Raw genomic sequence first — 23,731 nt, 5'->3', positions numbered from 1 at the left:
TCAAAACCATCATGCGACACATCAAATTACTACAGAATTCAAAAATAAGATCAATGCAAGTCGTGTTAAGTGTTCCAGACCACATTGGACACACTTGGACATGTTCCGGGTACCCCGGGGAAGTTGCTTAAATATGAATTGAATTAAAACCCATTAAATCACATTAAAATACGATGATAAGGTGATAGGTAGCCTCACCAAATAGACTACACCCGGATATATTCCGGGTACCCCCAGGAAGTGGCGTAGCGTCACTGGATGACACGGGGGTGGGGGGCTTGGTCACTGATAATGACAATAAAATAAATAAACTTGAATAAGTAAGAAGGGTCTGATCACACCATAGGTGGATAAATTCGGGTTTTGTGTATGAATTGCCCAGCAAATATACATTGTCAGTGAGTAGCACTTTATCTAAACTACTATATAAATATAAAAAAAAATATTTAAAAAACATATGCAATTTGAGTAATTTTAATTTTTTTTTTGTTAATAATAAAATAATTTTTAACAGTGTTTATTTTTGTTTGCTTTTTTGTTGTAAATTTAATTTAATTCGATAAATGTAGGTAGTATTTTGGAAAATAGTACTTTTTTCAATAATAAATTATTTGGTATCAAAATATTGAATCATAAAACAAAATTAATTTTCAGAGTTGGTTGGAAATGCTAACATGAAGCTTTAGTGTGATAATTTATTAGCTAGAGAATGATCTTTAGAAGATAGGTGGATAGTTCCGTTAGAGTACGGCAGTATGAAATTGAATAGAAGTTGAAAATGAGCGAAGGGCCATTAATGCGACAGTTTTTGAAATCAGACGTACATCTTTTGCCTAACCCGTACGATGTACGCGGAGACTTGAACTATATCTTCAAATCTACAGGCAACAACCACCCTACTGCTATCTCTCTGAGATGACCACGTTGGTCATGACGAGAGGAGCAACACAATAGTTGGGTAAAGAAGAATTGCATTATTACACACCATCGACTGGAAATGCTCTCGCCAAAAGATGGGGCTTAGGCAGTGATGAAACGTCGCTAGAACTATTCCACAGCCGCAGTCAGTTATGAGCAGAAGGAGGATGCACATCTTTTGCCTGTAGACTTGAAGACATACTTCAAGTCTCCGCGTACATCGTGCGGGTTAGGCAAAAGATGTGCGTCTGGTTTCAAAAACTGTCGCATTAATGGCCCTTCGCTCATTTTCAACTTCTATTCAATTTTCATACTCCCGTACTCTAACGGAACTATCCACCTATCTTCTAAAGATCATTCTCTAGCTAATAAATTATCACACTAAAGCTTCATGTTAGCATTGCCAACCAACTCTGAAAACGCTAACTTCGCGTATGAAGTAACATAAAAACACTTTGAAAATTAATTTGTTTGTAATGAGATCAAATTTGTTCGAGATAAAATAGATTTTTTTTTATGATTACGGTAACTAAAAACCCCCCTTTTCTATAGTAAAAGTCTGGTTTACAATAGATTCTATTGTACATAACAATAAGTTCTAATGATTTTTTTTATTGTTTTTGACTATAAGATTTATGGTTGCACCATATTTTGCATTGCATTGTAGCAATAGGTTCGAATGTTTTTGTATGGTAAATTTTTATTCGGGATGTATCGTTATCCTTGACAATTAACCACAACTCGATAACATCTCAATCGAAGTGGCTGAAGCATTACAATGCAAAACTACCGGTCAAACTGGTGGAGACGCTTCGTCGCCCATCTCCCTCCACCATCGTCATCGTTTTAGTATAATGATCATTCCCATCAACTCGCTTGAGTAACCAACTGAAACTCGACTCGAATGAGAAAAAAATATAGTAATTTTAAATCGTTTTATGGCTACAACGCTGGATGCACGCGACTCGTTCACACGTTCGATCCGATCATGACGCGTTAATCTGTGCTTAATATTTGCCGCTCGTTCTGGCAGCGTCTTTTTTTTTATGTGATTCACGCGCTGCCGCCGCAATGTCAGTTGGTGTAAAAATGATCGAAGATGGGACACGGTGTCCCTGTGGCCGTTATTATTAACAAAAAATGTCCATCAATTATGTGCATTGCAGTCGATAGGGTTGGTCATTCTACGTATTCTTTGAGAAAATCAAAATCATCCATTGAGGGTTTCTGGAGCTATAGCGATTTTAAGATTATAAGCGATTCCCCCTTGGAGCGTCGATTATTTAAAAAGGTTTGTGCAACTTTATTAAACTATAACTTTTTTGGATGAATGCCTGAATTAATTTTCCTAAAAAAAACCGTTCGAAAAAAAAAGAATGAAAACACACGGCGCCTTATTTAGGACACAACAAAACTGAATTATAGATTGTTATCTTTAATAAAGAAAGCGAAATAACTAGCTTACTGAACTGTTAACGGTTGGATCGACATAAATCAACTTGTTTTAAATTTATCTAAGTGACAGAATATTAGCACCAAGTTGTTTGTCAGTGATTTCTTAAAAAGTTTGTTCAAGACCGCAAATTTTTAGAAATTCATCCATAAAAGATATAGTTTAATGAAGTTGCAAAAGCCTTTTCAAATAATCATCGCTCCAAGAGGATATCGCTTATTGTTTTAAAATCGTGATATCCCACAAAACCAATGATCAACTCTATCGACTGCAATTCACATAATTGATGGAAATTTTTTGTTGATAATAACGGTCACTGGCACACCGTGGCGGAATCTTCCGCTAAGCGCAAGAAGGCAGAAAAGAACACTCGTTAGGAACACCATACCACTCGTGGTGGACCAACTGTTTACAAACCGAAAAAAAAGTAGTGAAAGTGATAGCGTTGTCCGTGGAGCTGCCTTGCTGCTGGATGCTGGCAAATCGAACAGTGGTTTGCATTGACCGTGCATGGGGATGGGGATATGATTGATTATGGTTTCATGTTTGTTTTTTGGATATATGTTAGTCGCATTGAATATCAAAATACTGCTTAAGTGTTATTTCTATTGTAATATGTAAATGGGTGTTTTGTACTATCCTGGGATACGGTTTTGGTAATGAGTAAAAAAAGAATTTAAATTTTATTCAATGCGGTGTTGTTTTCTAACAATGCATACTAAATTTACAACGGATTAATTCCGACAAAGGATCTCACTTACAGTAATTTTGATCAGACTTGAAATACCACGTTGCTACATATCTCTTTAACCTTTGTTCCCCTTCAATACGATTATCACTGCCATTGCTTGGCTTCACACAGGTGCGGGAAAATCAGCAGTAGGTGTTACTTCCCCCTGGCTGCTTCCGTCAGATCGTTAAATAAAACCCGTTTCTCCAATGGGTAATACTATAATATGCCCCACATTCATTCGATGCTTCCCCTTTGCCCTGAATGGGGGGGGAGTTAGTACCTTCAGTGTTGTTGGTGGTGTAATTCCATTCCGAGCTTTTGAGTTTTGTTTTTGTGTATGTTCTGTGATTCACCCGTTGCCTTGAAAGCACAATGCATGCACGCCAGTGTACGACTACTGAGCAACCTGCTGCCGGGGGTAGTCTTTCAAACGATGCCGCAGTTTGGCAGCTAATACGAGATAATAATAAAAACGACTCGGCACAGCCCAACTAACGAACTGGACGTTGGTGGCGTTCGTAGGGGATGTGTGCGGGTTCGTTTTTTTCCGTCTTTTTTCCGAGGTTTTACTTTTTTCTCGTTGTGCTTTTGTGGGGCTTGACCCGAAAGGGTTTTGGTGAGAGTGAATGCTTTGAATTTCTACGACCGGCCTGTCTATCGGAAGTGCACTCTATTTCCCATGGATTTTCGATATTTCCAGTTCGTTAGCACCACCGTAGTTTTTTTTTTATGAAAGGTGCATCGGTCAAATCATTTTGATGTTATCTTCACCTGGAGTACTAGCTTTTATTTGAGGTGGCGAGTTGTTTGATATTTGAACTTTTATTAATTGACCTCAATCAATCGTGAATTACCTTCGGTCAAACCCTTAATTCAGAGTTCAGACGGCGATTTCAGATGTACTTCTTGGGAGGATGTAGATAACATACCAGACACAGTGTTTTGATAAATCTTGAAGTTTGAAATCGTTCAATAAATTTTCGTGTTAATCTGAACTTCTGAGGAAATATTCAGCAAAATCGGTGATGATTTAGAGGTGCTTGAAGTTAATTTTTTTTTAAGGTCATTAACGGCTTATAATATTTGTAGGGTAATTGATTCTGGTTGGACCTATTCAAAAACTGATGATGGTTGGACCTTTTTTTTCAATCGCTAGCTTAGTCAATCTTCGCTATTTTTTTTTTCAAAAATCACTTTACTATCTTTAAAAAAAAACTCCTTTGGTAAATGACCAACTTTTTGGCATCAATTTAAACGTTTCATTTTGTTTTGTTTTGTATCCGCTATTAGAAAAGCGGATTTTAATCTTCGTTTGCATCGGGAAGCCATTTCCTTATTGTACACACAATTTTGAATGCATTTCGTCAACTGTGGGACCTCGGTAATTACTGTCTGAAGGATCCAGTTTTGACGTTTTTGTATCGATAGATATTGGCAGCCCTAAGTTTGCACCTTTAGAATTGATAAAACGATCCATAAAATATTGAAAAACGTTCCATTAAAAACATCCAAATGATCCATAAAACATCGGAGAAAATCCCTAAAAAAGTGTGGATGATCCATAAAAAATATCAATATTATCAATATTTTATGTGAAATTTAGCAACACAATTGTAAAAATGTACCACTAAATTTCTAAATAATGAGCATTGGAATTGTACGAATTACCCATAAACATATTGCAATTGATCCATAAAACATTCAGCAATGAACCTTAAACTAAAGAAAGTGATCCATAAAAAATCAAGTTTGCACACTTAAAAATATAGGCATGATCCATAAATTAGACGTATATTATTCATGTTTAGGACACTATTTTTTTTTAATTTTGATCCATAAACCTTGAAAAATTGCTCCACTGCTTATCTACTTAGATTTACTGTCCTGCCCGTGTATTTAAGGTAGATGTGCGAAGCGACGGGCAAGCGTCTAGAATTAGATTCCAAAAGAAGATTCTATAATAATATTCTTAAGAAGCATCCTATGGAAGCTTCATTTAGAAACTTTTTAAGAAGCTTATTCTAGACGCTCGCTCATCGTTCTGCTCTTCTGACAAAAAAAAAACACGGGCAGAACAGTAAACCTGAGTAGCTACGCAGTAATGTAGAAATTTTCCAAGGTTTATTGATCAAATTAAAAAACATATGTATATAGACCGAGGGGGGCGATTCTAGTTACGATGCAGGAAAAATTGTGTTTTGTTTCGGCTAGCTGCGTGCACGCTGAGTAGATAGAAATAAGATTGATGACGATTCTGAAGATTTCCTGTAAGAATATGAGGCGCGATGCAAGTAGATGCGAGAAATGAAAGAATATTTTTCGAAGATTGATTCGCTAGTGGTAGATCTGTTGAGCATCTAGAATTGAGATTTGGATGTGTCGCCCCCCTCGATATAGACTATAATTGGAACACACCAAAATAAGCACGTCTACCAACAACTGGAACACCTACCCTAGGTATTATTTATCATTTTTTCTTAAGAAGATTATTATAGAAGCTTCTTTTGGAAGCTAATTCTAGACGCTTGACCATCGATAACATCTACCTAAAAACACGGCAGGACAGTAAATCTAAGTAGTTAAGCAGTAATGGAGCTATTTTTCATGGTTTATGGATAAAAATTAATAATACAGTGTCCACAACGTGAATAATATACGTCTAATTTATGGATCATGGCTGTTCGGAATATCGGGATAACCCTGTACCGCCAAACCCAGTGACAACCCTGTGGGAGATTCAGAGAGCTACGGTAACGGTCGCTGTCAGAAATGACAGACGTCAGGTTTGGTTCAACGGAACTGTGAACTCACAGTTCCGTTGAGCCAAACCTTAGATAGGTCGGAGTATGAACGAGAAAAAAGAGGAAAAGAAGATACAATTCCAAACCATCTAAAAAACGTTTTATTGCTAAATTATTTTAATTGCCTAAATTTGTTAATATACCTATCGTTTAATTAAATTGTAGTTATTTGTAGTGACCTAGCTACCAACAATCAATACGAAACTAACGATTTTAAATTGGCTCACTACTTGACTTGCCTATTGGTCCCAAGCAAATCGATTAACGTACCCCATTCTAGTCAAAATTCTAGTACTACACAATGTTTGAGTTGATTCGCTATGAAAGTTTGACAGGTAAAATGAGGGGTTCGTGGATTTTCTCGTGTTTTATAGGGGTACATCGATAAGCTTGGGACCGAAGATAGTACCAGAGCTTAGCCAAAAAGTTGAGCACATTTCTTCGGGACCTTCTGCTCTTAAAGTTACCTCTATGTAGCTACTGAAGTAGGTTAGTTGGAGGTGGAATTCGTGCAAATATTGAATTTAATAACCCCATATTTGCTTAATCTAGATACTACAATTTGATCCTAAAATCTGGTAACCTACAATTTGTTCCTAAACCCTATATACATGATTTACCCTAAGTAACTAGTAAGTAGCGCATTCTACATCGTTTGCGTGCTTAACTAAAATAATAATTGAATCCCTAAATGCTAAATCTAGCCAAATCTTTGTTGAAAGAGTGACGGAAGATAACTCTCGGTTTGAAAATCTTCCGCTCAGCCTCCTATCGCTTTTCATGGAGGAATTTCTCTTCCTCCAGCGCTTTCTTATTTGCGCTTTACTCCTGCAGCAACTGGTCTAGGGATTCTTCCAGGCTGACCTCATTGGTACTTCCTTTCCCAGATTCGGTTGCGGCATCACTCCTCGCTCTATTATTTCTGCTAGGTGGTTTCTTTGAGACAGACTTCTTGGTTCCTTTTGCCACCTTCAGCATATTTGTGCACTTAGAGCACGTCTACGGAACCTCATTTACAGCTGTTGTCTTACCAGCACAACTATAATGGGTCCAGAAATCGCAGACATCACACTGAACCATATCATCTACGTGGTCATGGCCTTCACAAAGCGTATAGTGGTGTTGATCCCTCTGACATTTTGAGGTTATATCCGATGTTGTTCTTCAAGAATATTCGGATTAATGAAAGCAACTTCCTCAGAGCAGTCTCGTTTTGGACAGCTTGAAGCTGAAATAGGTTTTATTATAAGCATTAAGATTGGTTTTGATTTTATATTAGTTTAATAAAACCTATTTCAGCTTCAAGCTGTCCAAAACGAGACTGCTCTGAGGAAGTTGCTTTCATTAATACGAACATGGCTATATTTTTAAGTGCGCAAACATGATTTTCTATGGATCACTTTCTTTAGTTTAAGGTTCACTGCTGAATGTATTATGGATCAATTGCAATATGTTTATGGGTAATTCGTACAATTTCAATGCTCATTCTTTAGAAATTTAGCGGTACATTTTTACAATTGTGTTGCTAAATTTTACATTAAATATGGATCATATTGATATTTTTTATGGATCATTCACACTTTTTTAAGGATTTTCTCCGAAGTTTTATGGATCATTTGGATGTTTTTTATGGAACGTTTTCCAATATTTTATGGATCATTTATTGGTTTTTATGTTCAAAAGTATGTTTGCCATAGATATTCCCAAAAATGCGGCCAGAGCTTCTATTCTTTCCTAATTGAACAAAGGCTGAAAAGATTTTACGGACAACGCAGTTTCAACCGTTGAAGCTGGTGAAAACAGTGATGAAACGTGTTGGCCAAATCCTACCAACGAAGGTGCGTCTCTTGTTGCAGAAGGCGAGTACATTGGTGAAATGTTCAGACCTGATTCTATTGTCTCCAAAGCAGCAGTCACTAAATCCTCATGCCCGTTGCTGTGTGATAGTTTTAGCCGACAAGATACACACAGTTTCATTTTATCCGTTACCCATTGCATGCCTTTCGAATGTAACAGATACATATTTTTCTAAGTAACGCACAAAGATTTTCTTCTTCCTTTGTGAGTTTCTATTTCAAAGGGATTACAGCAATATGCTTGAACGTTGTAGCACTCTACCTTATCCATGAGTAAGCATGGGAAAATTCATTCACTCTCGCGAGCACTACAGAAATAAAATAGCCATGCTCACCTGCAAACAGATTGATTTTTTTCCAGGGAAATTAATTTCTTAATATATATGTTAAGGTTCAATCAAATTAACTTTACAGAGCCGAGGATTCTTAATTCACTATACAACACATCTTAAAACTATAGTCAAAAGGTACAACACAATAAAAAAAAATATCTTTCGCTATCCAATAAGCCTCCTCCATCAAAACGGGAGCCGCTTCCAGTGGTTTCATTGTATGGCAGCATTGCCAACGGGTGGCAGAGCACTTCCACTGCAGCAATGGACGCAAAACGTCGTCATCACTCACACATTCATCACGAAACGATTGCTTTCCAAAGTCGACGACACATCGACCGAAAGAACTGCTAATGAAGAACAATGAGGAGGACCACACAATGGTTGCCGCCGAGTAAACAGACGACTGAACGACACACATCGAGAGTGGTCTGCTTCACTTGACAGCCGAGTGAACACTGGAACACGTGTTTTTAAAACAAGTATGGTAGAATGGTGCAAAACGCACCGTTTAAGCAAAATCGTCAATTTCTGGCGTATGGAAGATAAAATCAAGGAGAAAGTAATGGTGTATGGTTCATCAACATGTTTTCTACGAAGATCGAGTGATTTCGAACTACAAAACGGTGAATTTTCATGATTATCAAGGTGTTTTATATATCGGTTCCAAAATGATAACGGGGCAAAACGCCTGATTCACGGCGCAGTATGCACGACAACATTAGTACAAGATGCACGACAACAATGGCCAAACCGCACCACAACATTGGGGTAAAATGCACCGCATGATTGAGATTAACCATAACCCCTGCAAGTTGAGAATGTAAAGGCTTGAGGTATTTTAAAAATGATTATTCCTTTATATTACTTCACAAATAAGGTCTGTGATTCATGAAGTAAAACATCTAAAAAATATTCGAAAACTGAATTTGTTCCATTCTTTTGCGATGTATGAGAGGCTGTTAAAAGCTTAATTCGATTTTAACAACTGTGTCATGTTTTGCACAAAATGCTTTTTTTAAAGGAATCTGTAGGTCAATATATCTGTGAAACCTCCAGTTGAAAACAAACGCAATTCGTTACCTGGAAAATGCATCTGAGGAAAAGTTATCATTGGTTTTCTATAAGTGGGCATTTTACCCCAAGGGTGCATTATAGGCTACTTTCCCTTGTATCGAAAAACCGTAGGAAAGTAGTTCCACACAGATTCGCAAACCGTTTCGGATCGATGTTTTTAGAATTACTTGTTATTTTAAACAGTTGTTTATTATGGTCCAACATGCCATTTTACATATTTAGTTCCCTAGTTTTGTACACGTTTAACACTTGAAAAAGGCTCATGCAAAAATGATACACATCAATAGAAAAACGTATATCTCACGAACGATTTGTTTGATCGAGATGGTGTATTGGCCGAAGTTGCGGACAAGTAGTGTGCCTTTCAAGAAAAAATATACTCTGTAAAAAATTATTTTATTATTTACAAAAAAAAATATTAAAAAAAATTAAAATTAATCAAATTGCATATTAAAAAAAATATTTATATTGTAGTTTAGATAACGTGCTACTCACTGACAATGTGTAGTTGCTGGGCAATTCACAGTCATCGAAATTCATCAGAAAGGCTACGAGCACCAGCGAAAGGAACATCGGCAACGAGCTGAGATAGAACAGCAATGGGTAGCTCTTGCCGTGAAGTCGCATATCGAACATCATAGCCACTGAGATTTGTAACGAGATGGCTACAGTTCCAACCAAGGAAGACGTTAAAAAGCAGCCTCACAGCCAGAGAGCCTCGGACAGAACTGTCCCAATCATACCGTTCAGGAAGAGCACCAGAAACTGTTTCCGCGATGGTAGCTCGAACACTTCCGACTGCGAAAAGTTAAGTACGAACAGTAGAGGCCACAGCAACAGCAGATTCCACATTCCGTGTGCTCCTGTCCATGCCGTGGTAGAGGTAACAATAGCTGCAATTTCCAAATCTACGACTGGATGCCTTCCTTCAGATAACAACTTGAGTGCGGTAAAAATCGATAGAACTGTTTCAAACACATCGTCGGTACATGAGCAAGTCGACGATCATCTCTTTTTGCCAGTGTGGTGGAGGGGAACACCCCTCACCATCCCTCTCCAACGGGGGAGTTTGGTAAAGAGAGATGATCAAACTGATTTGTACCGTCCTACAGTTGTCCTTGCTCGCTTTCAACTCTCTATATACAATTTTCACACTGCCGTACTCTAGCGAAACTATCAACTCTATACTTTCATCTCCTCATCTATCGTATAAAAATTACCACTTTAGTCTGTTATTTGAAATTAGAATTTTCAGCTATGCAAATCGTTGACTTCATGCAAAAGTAGTACAAAACATATAGTCAAAGTAAGCTTTTATGCAAGTTGCTCTATAAAGGAACGCTCTACTAATAGAGATGTATCCTGGTGAAATGACAGATTAGAAAAGCTAAGGAAAAAGGCTCGTAAACTATTTAATCGAGCTAAAATAACAGGAAATTGGTGTCACTATAAAGAGGCTTTAACTGACTATAACAAAGAAATTAGAAGATCCAAACGTAAAGATTGGAGACATATGTGTGAAAACATTGAAAGTACTCCTGTTACCACAAAACTTCAAAAAGTCCTTTCTAAGGATCATGCAAACGACTTAGGAGCCTTATAAAAGAAGACGGTTATTTTACCTAAACTACTGAGGTCATTACTCAGTAAATGGATCAAGACAGTCCATGGAGAGTGATGTTTACTAATTCTAAAGTTGTATGGGCCATAGACTCTTTTGAACCACTCAAATCTCCAGGTTTGGATGGAATTTATCCAATTTTAATTCAAAAGTGTAAAACAGTATTGATTCCGGCTTTAGTAAGTTTACTTAAAGCAAGCTTTTTGTTTAGATATATTCCTACAACATGGCGACAAGTTCGAGTAGTGTTTATACCAAAGGCTAAAAATAAAGGCAAGTATTCTCCCAAATCATTCAGACCTATCAGCTTGTTGTCAATTTTCTTTAAATGAATGGAAAAGATAATCGATGAACATATCAAATCTGAAATTCTTCCAAAAATACCAATGAGTAAAGCTCAATTTGATTATCAACCAGGTAGATCAACAATTACAGCGTTACAAACTCTAGTCTCAAAAATCGAAAAATCCTTCGAAGCAAAGGATGTGTTAATGGCTGCCTTTCTTGATATTAAAGGAGCATTTGATAATGCTTCTTTTAAATCAATGAAAATTGCCATGAAAAAAACGTGGGTTTAATTAAAGCGTAATATATTGGATAGTAGAAATGTTATCGAATCGTGAAATATCATCCAATCTTGCAGAGTCAACCATAAAGGTAACAGCCAGGCATGGAAAATCATTTACATTCATTTCGTGCATTCATTTACATTCATTAGCCTCTAAATTTTTTCATCAACAGAATTCCGTAAAGTGATGTATAAACTTTTGTAGGTTTTATAATTAGCTACAACTTTTGTCAGCCATTCAAATCTGTATCTCTTATGCATAATGAACCAGATCATTCTGAACCCACCATTGTTTTTGAGAGAATGTAAATTACTTTCACCGAAAAATAATAACATGTTATGCCCGCTCTTGTTCATCATGCATAAAAGATACAGATTTAAATTATTTACAAAAGTTGTAGTTAATTATACAACCTACAAAAGCTTCAAACATAATTGTACAGAATTCTGTTGATGAAAAAAGTAAGAGGCAAATGAATGCCAATGAATGCAAATGATTTTCCATGCCTGGAACAGCTGCTAAAGGCTGTCCTCAAGGAGACGTTCTCTCTCCACTTCTATGGTCGCTAGTAGTAGATGAGCTTCTTATTAGTCTTGAATCGCTAGGGTTCGAAAATATTGGGTTTGGGGATGATATAGTGATAATTGTCCGCGAAAAATTTGATGAAATCATTTCAAGCAGAATGCAGACGGCATTAAATGTAACTACACTGTGGTGCAAAAATGAATGATTGAGAATAAATCCTGCAAAAACAACGATTGTACCCTTTACAAAAAGACTAAAGGTATTATTTTCAAAACTTTCTTTGAAAGGAACAGAGTTAAAATATTCTTCGGAAGTTCAATACTTAGGAGTAACTTTAGATAGTAAACTCAATTGAAATGTACATTTAGAACAAGTAATAAAAAAGCAACCAATGCTCTTTGGATTAGTAAAAGTCCGTTTGGTAAGAAATGGGGACTCAAACCTTAAAATGTTACATTGGATTTATTCGGCTATAGTAAAACCATGAACAATCTATGCATCACTAGTTTGGTGGCCAAAAACAGTGCAAAAAACAGCCCAAAAAAGACTTGAAAAACTGCAGAGGTTGGCCACTACCTCCATAACTGGAGCAATGCGCAGTTCTCCATCTAAAGCCTTAGAAGCTTTGCTTAATATTTTTCCTTTACATCAATTCATTGAACTGGATGCAATGATGACTGCTCTTAGGCTCAGACGAACAAAAGAGTTCTTTGAAGGAGATCTTAAAAATCATATGAGAATTTTGAAAGAGATTCAATTAAGTTCACTAATATTAAAGAATGAAGATTGTATGTCGAAAACACATGAGTTCAACCATCTATTCAAAGAGGAAGCTCACTGCTCCGAAAAAATAATTACGTTTTTATTTTTCTAATAATATTGGAAAAAGGTATAAAAAATGTAAAAAAAAAAATTAATTTTTTTTCTAATTTTTCATAAGTCTTTATGGCATAAAGTTGGACTCAAAAAACCACAAAACATCGACTTTTCGGTTTTGCTGAGAGTCCTATTTTATTTTTCATCATGAGATAGAAAAATATTTTTACATTTAACTTTTGACAAAAATCTAAGGAAGAAACTGATTTTCTTGGATTTTTGAGAATTTTTCCCAATATTTTTAGAAAAATAAAAACGTACAGAATTTTTTTTTTTCGTGCCGGTTACCTTCACCTTAAACAACACGTAACGACTGGGAGACTTGAGGGCTGTTAATTTGTTCTGAGTCTTTAACATTCTACACGGACGGCTCAAAACAAGATAACAGGGTAGGGGCATGAATAACGGGTCCCGGAATTAACTGTTCTGTAGCAATGGGTAAATGGCCAACAGTATTCCAAGCAGAGATATTTGCGATTCAAGAATGTGAAGAAATATGTTTAAAAAGAAATTATAGGAATGCAAACCTATGCATTTTTTCGAACAGTCAAGCAACATTGAATGCCCTTAAATCAATGATCTACACTTTAAAGTTAGTGTGAGAATGCTATAATCAACTTCAGAAATTGTCCTGTCGTAACAAGGTTAATCTATATTGGGTTCCTGATCATTGGGGCATTGAAGGAAATGAAAAATTTGATCAATTAGCAAAGCTTGGCTCATCCCAGCAATGTATTGGTTCCGAACAGTTTATTGGTCTATCGCCTTCAAATCTGAAAGTGGAATTAAAGAACTGGGAAAAAGCAAGGTACAATCCAATTGGAATAATTCCTCAACAGCCCGGCAATCGAAACGATTCATTGAGTCCAACGTTTTGAGTACGCAAAGGTTACTCAATCTTTCCACACTGGATTAATAACATAGCATTGTCCTAGTCGCTTTTGTAATTGGTAGAGTGAAAGCTCTGAACATTTATTGTGCGATTGCGCTGCACTCTTTAATAAACGATGCAAATTTCTTGATAAAGGACTCACCGTACCTGGAGAAATTAGAACCAGTATACCAAATAAAGTTGTAAACTTCATTCGAAGTGCATTTCCATATTGCGATAATGCCGATGAACAATAATGAAGATCACTCTAAATAGTGATTGATCATCAAAACACACGGCAAACAGTAAAATGTCCACAACACGGAAAAAAAATACAACAAAATTAGAACAACATAGAAACCACAGAAAAAGTTTTGGCACTTCTCTGGGCCATGTACCGCAAATATCAACCTGCATTTACGTTTCTTCATTCCTTTATTTAACGTCGGTCTCTGTTCCGCAATCTAGTGCCAATCACCGATGGACATCAATTGCCATCCATTGACGGCAATCGAATGTGCAAGGAAGGCAGCTTCCACACCTGCGTAGGATATCGCACCCATTCAACACACACATGGGGCTGGGACCAACGGCTTTACTTCAGTTCCGACGGAACGTGACCAGAGACATTTATGCCTCAGAAAAATCCCACCGACCTCGGCTGGGATTGAACCCAGACCCATTGGGGCGAGAAAGCAGTCAAGCTTACCACTACACCACCGACGCCGGTTACCTGCATTTACAGATGCTTAAGATTATGAAACAATGCATCCGACCACGTTCCCACAGCAGCTAACAAAATAGAAATGGGACGCATCGCAGTGAAAATAAGCACTACTTACTCCGCACGATATCTCCTCCATTCTCCTGTACCGTAGGCGGGGGAATTTCGGCTCCATGGCAAACGTAGCAAACAAATGCCACCATCAACACCAGTGTAAACATGTAAAATTTCATGTTGGTGACCCTCAGCAATAACAACCGCTTCGATGCTTCGACGTGGTAAAGCGATACCGGTGTGAGTTTGGTCGCACGTTGTTTTTCAACTCACTATTTCAATGGGATCGCAAGCGAAAAGAACCTGTTAACGCAACAATGAGTAATGAACTGTCCACCGGTTCCGAAATAACGAGTCTGTTTTCACAGATATTTGCACCCGCACTTGGTTCCGCGTTGTACCGTAAATCGGAACAAAAACAGTTAATCCTCGCGAAAAAACACCCCGAGCAATTTCCACTATTCTTAATTTGCCTTTAGCGCCAGGTTTCGCACAACACTATGCACGCTCAACGATTTATGGGCGTCAATTTTCGGCAGCTAACAAAAAGGGATCGAGTTTCAAATTGCCTAACGTAGCGTAAATTTTAGTCACGGCTTTTCTATCTCTCTCGCTCTTCTAGCGACTCAGGTACTACCCTTTCCTCGCGTTTATTATTGGATTGTTGCTGCGGCTGCTCGAATGACGACTGACGAGTGTTTATGAGTAATCAATAGCTTTTATAGAGGCACGATATAGTCACACTATTAACGTTGCGGTGTGGTTTCGCGTCTCACTAGCACCAAATGACTATGACTGTCACGCGTTCGTTTCGAGCTCAACCGTAGCTGATATCAACTTTGCATGAGCGCCTGTTGAAAAAAAATAACATAAACAGCTGAAAGTTCTACTTCGATTTATTCGCCCTGTTTTGACGAAACTTTCGTGAAGCTAATGTTGTTTTCACTTGCACTAATGTGCTTACGGCAAGTTGTGTAGATTAGGATCACTATTGACGGTTAATGCTTTACTCGGAATGGCACTGTCGGTATTCTAGGTTCTAATGATGATTTAACGAGTCGTACATTAGCAGGTTAATATGTTGGTAATCTTTGCTGCCCTTAACAGCATAACTCATACGGGGCTTTTTGACAGAAATGAGTTATCCATTAAAATCGATTGTAAACTACCGGCATTTTACATTGTGCACTAAAAGTTACAAAAGTTGAGTTCAGAAAATATCGTGAAAAATACCAAAGCTAGATTGTCCCATCCATTAGAGCATGTGGAGAAGTGGATTCTCAACCGCTTTTGTCTCAGCATTTATTTATTTTTTAAATACAAGCTCAAATGTCAATAAGCCGAATGCTTTGAAAAAAAAATACAATTGATTTTAATAAGGAAACATTTTTCCCAATTTCTTATGCATTAACTGCTCTAAATAGGCGGCATCATTCCTCCTCTTGCTTTTTTTTACTCTTTATTTATTCCAAAATCAAAATAAATTCCATTTTATTTTAACCTAGGTAACAGTAACTTACCAGCCTTAATTGTTATGATATATCTAAATGTTTTTACATTGTTCCTGCCTTGGCAATTCAGTATTTTAAACAGGTTTTTTAAACCTGCATGTCAGTATAACAATTGATATCTTAAAACTAAAAACTAAAACTAAATCTTATCAAGTTTAAAGGGAATTAATCGTTGCAATTGAGGATTGCAACGATTTTTGCCTGAAATTATTAATTATTTTGTTGGACATTTGTTCTAAAGTCTCAACATTAGAAACTCTATGTACTTCGGTAGTACTGTACCAGGGAGGCAACTTCAAAATCATCTTCAGAACTTTGTTCTGAATCCTTTGAAGTGCTTTTTTCCTGGTAGTGCAACAACTAGACCATATTGGCACAGCTTAAAGCATGGCCGTTCTAAAAACTTGTTTAAATATTAGAAGTTTTTCGTCAGGCAAAGTTTGGATTCCCTGTTTATAAGAGGATACAAACATTTTATATATTTGTTACATTTGGCTTGAATGCCCTCAATGTGATCTTTAAAAGTTCATTAGTTTGACCAGGAAATTGGAACTCCGTTCATAGTGACTATATGACTACTACTAGGTTTCAAAAAGGAAGCTCTAGGCTTATGTGGAAATATTATAAGTTGAGTTTTGGAAGCGTAGGGAGAAATCTTCCATTTTTGTAAATAAGAAGAGAAAATATCTAAACTTTTCTGCAGTCTGCTGCAAATAACACGAAGAATTCTTCCTTTAGCAGAAATGCCTGTGTTATCGGCGAACAAAGATTTGTGGCAACCCTGAGGCAAATCAGGGAGGTCCGAAGTGAAAATGTTATACAATATAGGCCCAAGAATGCCACCCTTAGGAACTCCTGCTCTAACAGGTAGTCGATTAGATTTGGAATTTTGATAATTTACCTGCAGAGTTCTGTTAGTTAAATAATTTTGAACTAATTTCATAATGTAAAGTGGAAAATTAAACTTTTTCAATTTAGCAATCAAACCTTCATGCCAAACACTGTCGAATGCTTTTTCTATGTCTAGAAGAGCAACTCCAGTTGAGTGGCCTTCAGATTTGTTTGAACGAATTAAATTGGTAACTCTTAAGAGTTGATGAGTAGTTGAATGCCCATGGCGAAATCCAAACTGCTCATCTGCAAAAATTGAGTTCGTATTGATGTGAAGCATCATTCTATTTAAAATTATCTTTTCAAAAAGTTTACTTATTGAAGAAAGCAAACTTATTGGACGGTAGCTAGAAGCTTCAGCTGGATTTTTATCCGGCTTCAAAATTGGAACAACTTTTGCATTTTTCCATTTATCAGGAAAGTATGCCAAATGGAAACATCTGTTAAATAATTTTACCAAGAAAGACAAGGTACTCTCTGGGAGTTTTTTGATGAGTATATAGAAAATTCCATCATCACCTGAAGCTTTCATATTATGAAACTTTTTAGTTATAGACCTTACTTCGTCCAAATCAGTCCCCCAAGAATCATCAAAAATATTTTCCCGAGAGAAAATATTCAGATCATCCCGAGCAACGTGATTCTCAATAGGACTAGTAAGACCCAAACTGAAATTATAGGAACTCTCGAATTGCTTAGCAAGTTTCTGAGCTTTTTCCAAATATGTGATCAAAATTTTACCACCTTCTTTAAGCGCGGGAATTGGCTTTTGAGGTTTTTTCAAATTTTTTGTGAGTTTCCAAAAGGGTTTGTAATTCGGGTCTAATTTAGAAACATTATTTTCAAAAACTTTGTTCCTCAGGGCAGAGAATCGTTTTTTAATTTGTTTTTGTAAATCCCGCCAGATAACTTTCATGGCAGGATCGCGTGTTCTTTGATATTGTCTCCTACGGACATTTTTAAGACGGATCAAGAGCTGAAGATCGTCGTCTATTATAATTGAATCGAATTTAACCTCGCATTTTGGTACTGAGGCAGCTCTTGCTTCAACTATAGAAGTAGTCAGAGATTCAAGAGCATAATTAATTTCATCTTTGGTTTGCAAAGGAATGTTTGGATCGAAGTTATATTCCATAAATGTTCGATATGGCTCCCAATCAGCTCTATGGTAATTGAAAGTAGAGCTGTTGGGATTAGACATTATTTCTTGGGATATTTCAAAAGTTACTGGAAGGTGATCAGAAACGTAGCCAGCATGGGTAACCAATTGGGTACAAAGTCGACATGAGTCAGTTAAGACCAAATCAATAGTAGAGGGATTTCTTGCAGCAGAAAAGCATGTTGGGCTGTTTGGATATTAAATAGTGTAATAACCTGCAGAACAATCATCAAACAGAATATTACCATTGGAATTGCTTTGAGCATTATTCCATGAGCGGTGTTTTGCATTTAAATCACCAACAATAAAGAACTTAGACCTATGGCGGGTAAGTTTCTGAAGGTCACCCTTGAGAAAATTCTTTTGCTGGCCGACGCATTGGAATGGCAAATAGGCAGCTATGAGCGTAAGTTGTCCAAATTTTGTTTCAAAAGAAACTCCCAAAGTTTCAAAAACTTTGGTTTCAAATGAAGAAAATTTTTTATGTTTGATTCGTCTATGAATAATGATGGCAACGCCACCACAGGGTCCATCAAGACGATCATTCTATAAATTAAATAATTTGCGTCCTTCTTAACCTTATGGTCAGCTTTAAGGATAGTTTCAGTTATAACGGCAATATGCATCTTTAAGAGATCGAGCATTACAATTTAAAATATTTAATGCTTTAAAATCCATTGCAGAATTTTAAAGTCATGACAATATTGTTTGAAAATTTTACTCCAGTTTGAATAGCATCAAACATGGAGTTAGATTTTATCATATTAGAATCATGTCAATTAATGATTTCTGTAAAAAATCCATTTTAGGAGCAGTAATGCTCCCTAAGTAAAAATTTTCAAAATTTCCGTTAGAATTACGTTGGTTAGTATTTTGATTTCTACCCGTTGCAATAGCAGCATAGGCTGAACATTGTTAGCAGCGAGGGGAGTAGGTATAGATGAAAAATTTGAAGCAGGGGTGATATTTGTACCTACGGGTACGAATGTAGAATTTGATCCTCGCTGACCGTTGTTAACAGCAGAGGAATTGGAGAGTTTCTTCCTGTCACTCAGAACGAGATTGTAGGATCGCTTTGCGAGTCTTGCATTCCCAAAAATTGGATTTATGGTTTTCACCACAATTTGAACATTTAAATTTCTTAGGATCTTCCTTCACAGGGCAGTCGTCCTTTGCGTGAGAGGAATCACCACAATTCATGCATTTAGCTGGCATGTAGCAATTTTTAGTTCCGTAACCCCATCCCTGGCACTTGCGGCACTGGGTGAGGTTTTGGAAATTTCCTCCAGTCTTCCTGAAGTGTTCCCACTTCACTCGGACATGGAGCATAAGGCTAGCTTTTTCCAAGGCCTTAAGGTTATTTAGTTCACTGGACTTGAAGTGAACTAAATAAAAATCATTAGAAATCCCGTTGCGTGAATCGCCAGGACGGGATTTCATTTTCATTTTAATTACTTGGAGTGGCACAACTCCAAATAATTTTTCCAGTTCATCTTTGATCTGATTCAGGGATTCACCACTGGTCAGTCCTTTCATGACAACCTTGAACACACGTTCAGTTTTGGTGTCGTAAGTAAAAAATTTGTGCTGCTTCTCAGTATGATAATTGAGAAGACATTAAAATCCGTCCAAGGTTTCAGCCAATACACGGCATTCACCCCGGCGTCCAATTTGTAGTGAAAATTTAACTTTCACGAAGTTCAAAAGTTCCATGCGAAGAGCATGGAAATCGGAAGTGGTTATCACAATAGGGGGAACCTTTTCCTTCTTGGCATTATGGATCATTCTCATCATCCGTGAGCAAATCAAATTTATTGCTCAAATTAATTTCATCAGAAGGGGGATCAAGAGTTTGCCCCTTTCTTTTGCGTTTAGGCGCCATGGCGGCAGTAAATTTTTATCCAAATCGACTTCCAAGCAGATTACTATAAGAATCTGAAGGATCGAAGAGGAATTTTCCAAATCGATATCCAAGAAGGATTACCTTGGGTAGGGTCCAAACAAGGATCGAAAAGGAATAAGAGTTGAACAAGGTAGAAATTTTTACAGGTTGAGCACTGAAAAGCGCTGTTTAAATTTGTTGTAGCTTTAGGTAGTAGTAATACCATAGAGGTAACTCTAAGACCACTGGGTTCCGAAGAAAATCATTATTATTTTTGGCTCACTCAGTACCAGAACAACGGTCCCAAGCAGTCCCAAGCTATTTCACTCACCCCTGCATGTTCTGCATGAATCCACACACCCCTGATGTTATCTGTCAAACTTTCATAGCGAATCAAAACAAACATAGTGTAGTAATAGAATTTCAACTAGAATAGGGTACGTTAATCGTTTGCTTGGGACCAATAGGCTACTAAAGTGGTGAGCCAATTTAAAATCGTTAGTTTCGTATTGATTGTTGGTAATACTTCCTTCAGCAAAAAGCAAATAGATCCGCACGGCAAGAGAGCACGCTGCGGACTGATTCCTCCTCTTGTTCTCCTCGAACAATGCACACCGTTCAGCCGGATCTTCAATGTGCGAAACATCTAGAATCCTATATGGGTGCTGTGTATAGGGACAAATATCACCACTCACGGAGATCAAGCTACTATCACTTTCGCTGGAGTCGTTTGCGTTCAAATTTGTTCGTAGTGTCCGAGTGGATCGATCTTTGGCGTTTCGTTTCAGTTTTATTGTTTTGCTATTGCTCTGCAATAGGTGTTGGTTTGGGAAGAGAGGGCCACTGCTTACCGTTGACTGCGTACGATTGTTGTTTGTTTGAGTTTTTGGTCTTGTTGATGTTGCTGGTTCCAATGTTCACGCTGTTACTGTTGTTGATGTTTCTATTCTGCGGATCAGTTGGGTGATTATTTTCCTCTTTGTAGTTGCTGTTGTCACCTCAGAGCAACGTTGTTAGGGGTGGGATTTGCGCCCGAAATTACAGCATGTTTTATTTTAACCTGATTCAGGTAGGATACCATCGTAATTTTGTCGTCGACGGTTATGTACGACGGGATGGGGAGAGTAAGCTTTTTTAACTAGTTCGTTTATTTACTAAGCTCAGTCGTGTGTGACACTTTGCGGAGCCAAAAATCAGTAATGTTTGAATTTACATTTTAAACAGCAGTAGTTCTAGGTTAGTATTGGGTACCAATTACTCGTGGCGGGCTCGAGGTTAATGGGTAACAATTTCGATTGGAAGCATCTAGGTAGGAAACAGGTTTCTGAAGCCTCCTTCAGATACTACTCTCGAACGGTTGATCAAATTTTGGCAAGTAGCATAGCAACAGGTGGATAATAAGAGTCTTATTATAAAACAGGGACACAATGGCTGGAAAGTGTGTGGAAAAGAGGGGATGGTCACATCAAACTCTAATATCATACAAACAAAGGAATTCGTAGATCACCTGCATGTAGGGAAGATCACGGGTTCCCAACACATCTCTTACTTCACAGAAGGGTTGTTTACCTCGGGCCAGGGTATAGAGGCGTAATTACCCGGACAATGCCAAACTGCATGATCGATGTCATCATAACCGGTTCTCCACCTACATATATTGCTGTTAGAGTAAGCATTATTTTGACAACTCGCACTCCATTACCAAAGCCTGGAAAATAGCTCTTCCTGACTTCGCTTCTAATGGCTATCACTTCACCACACTGACGCATATGATCAATGATAGCATCATTATCCATGTCGTAAATTGGAATCAAGATCTTCTTCTCCTCGTATGTCATGAAATGATTCAGGTGATGAGCTGAAGCGATTCTTATGTGGCTACTTTTTACCAGTGACATGTTGAGCTGCAGCTTATTGTCCAAGAAATTTTTAATATCCGAGATACACGGTCGCTTCGGAAGAATTGACGTGTCTAACACGACGCAATATGCTCTTAAAGCCCGCATAGCAAAATCAAAAAACACAAAAGATGCTCGAAAATAGTGTATGGTGATAAAACGTCCGATCAGTTAGAGAGATGGATAGCAAATGAACTTTTCTATCGTTATCCTGGGGCAAATTGGCCACTCATTAACGTAAACATAGAAATAAACTTCTGAAAAATTACAAAAATGTTATGTTTTGATTATCTTTTAGGACATTTTTGAAATCGTTAATTTGAAAATACCGATATGGACTGTAATTGACCAACACTTCAATTGCCCTCCAAGAGACTTTCTAGGAGATATTAAATCCTTGGACGAAGTCTATTTTCAGCAGAAATGCCGAAAATTAAGAAATTAAATGGACAAATGTTCGAAATTTATTATTAAACCATTATTAAGGAACTGGATACTGGATCACTTCGCAAAAAAAAAAAACCATTGACTTCTTGATATTCGAAAATTTTTACCGTTATTTATTTAGCTTAAACAATTAGCTTAGTTAAAAATGACAGCCTTGAGAATGCACCTTTCATATTGACAACATAGTCCATAGAATTCAGTTATTTTATAGATCATGCTTAAGTAACAGCTGAAGCTTATTTGGAAGATGCTTTGAATTGGTAATAAGTTTTCTGGCCGAATGTTGGGGGCTCCTTAGCATTCCTGAAATTGCTGAAAATTACAAAAGCATCATATTGCGGGGTTGCTAGTGTAATAGGGTGCTTTCTTGATTATTCATGAACTCTTGATCGCTGGGAATGCTTGTGAATATTTGACGCGAGCAAATGGGTGAACAAGGAGGTAAACGCTTATGATTTTTCATATTTATATGAAAAAATTAAATTTTGAAGTTAATGAAAAATCGCAGCATCCTTTGAAAGTTTGTTTAAATGCTGGGATGTATTGTATGCTATTGAGAGTTAGCTAAATCATATTTAAATTTGTACATTAGCATATACTTATTTTTATAGAATCTCATCAAGGCTATCATTGGAGTCTCAAAATGGAGTGCTGTCACGATTTCTCTCGATAACTATCGCCGAAAAATGTCAACGTAACAACTAAAAACGCAAGGCATAATGATAAATTTACACCTGGTTTACGGTACTTCATCTTAGACTTCTTTTTTTTTTGTATTATAGTCACTTTAACAAACTTTAACACATACTTGTTCGGGTAAGAAATTTTAACTCGTGACCTTTAGGATGAGACACATGGATGCAAATTCCGACCCCATTAGGTGGCAAACTCTCGGATTTGCACCCACTGGCTCTTTCACGTTTATAATGCCTGCATAACATTCCACCCTCACACGCAGACAATTATTTCGATTTTTTAAAGTTCATGGAACATCGTAGAATTTCAGCCAAAATTGTAGAAGTTCAAGGAATTTCCTTGTCAAGGAGTATCGTTGAAGTTCCATAATCTTCCAGGGTTTGCTTGGAAACTTACTGGACGTTTTGGAAAATATTTTTCGCACATATTTTTAGAAAAAATCGTAGAAATGGCTCAGGGTCTTCTTCCCTGAAGTTTGAAGAAGGTAATGGATATTCTGAGATATTGGTGACATTGAGAGAAATTAAAAAACACTATTTATGGAATTTGGAAGAAATTCATGGAACATTGCACTGTGGTCTGAAATGGCATTTAAGCTGTTCATTTTAGGGGGTTGATGTCTTGGTAGAAGTTGTTTGTAATTAATTGATCCTCCGTTTAGTTGAAGTGCTGACTAGGGTGGTCCTCATATAAATTTAAATCAAGAATCAAACATTTTTTGTATTAACTCTAGGTATTGTAGAAACAATTATTTAAAGCAACTTTTCGGTAAACATGATATATCTAACTCTTTATATGACCATGCTTGAACTATTTTGTAGAGTTTTATTAGGGTGT

The 23,731-nt window shown here is 37.1% G+C and overlaps 1 protein-coding gene across 1 annotated transcript in view; it reads right to left on the bottom strand.

Annotated features, from left to right (window-relative positions):
• The window catches only part of LOC135707293 (U-scoloptoxin(19)-Sm1a), a 61,045-nt gene extending 45,864 nt beyond the window's left edge, over positions 1–15,181 (bottom strand). Inside the window, exon 1 of the mRNA XM_065229097.1 lies at positions 14,475–15,181. Within this exon, the coding sequence (XP_065085169.1) occupies positions 14,475–14,589 (115 nt within the window). The 5' untranslated portion in view covers positions 14,590–15,181. The remainder of the gene's footprint in view (positions 1–14,474) is intronic.
• Between the last annotated feature and the right edge of the window lie 8,550 nt (positions 15,182–23,731).

The sequence above is a fragment of the Ochlerotatus camptorhynchus genome, unplaced genomic scaffold (assembly GCF_037179485.1).
Source record: "Ochlerotatus camptorhynchus isolate MF236.1 unplaced genomic scaffold, CSIRO-AGI_Acam_v1.1 ptg000307l, whole genome shotgun sequence".
Classification (NCBI taxonomy): Eukaryota; Metazoa; Arthropoda; class Insecta; order Diptera; family Culicidae; genus Ochlerotatus; species Ochlerotatus camptorhynchus.
This window is presented reverse-complemented; position numbering and strand designations above follow the sequence as displayed.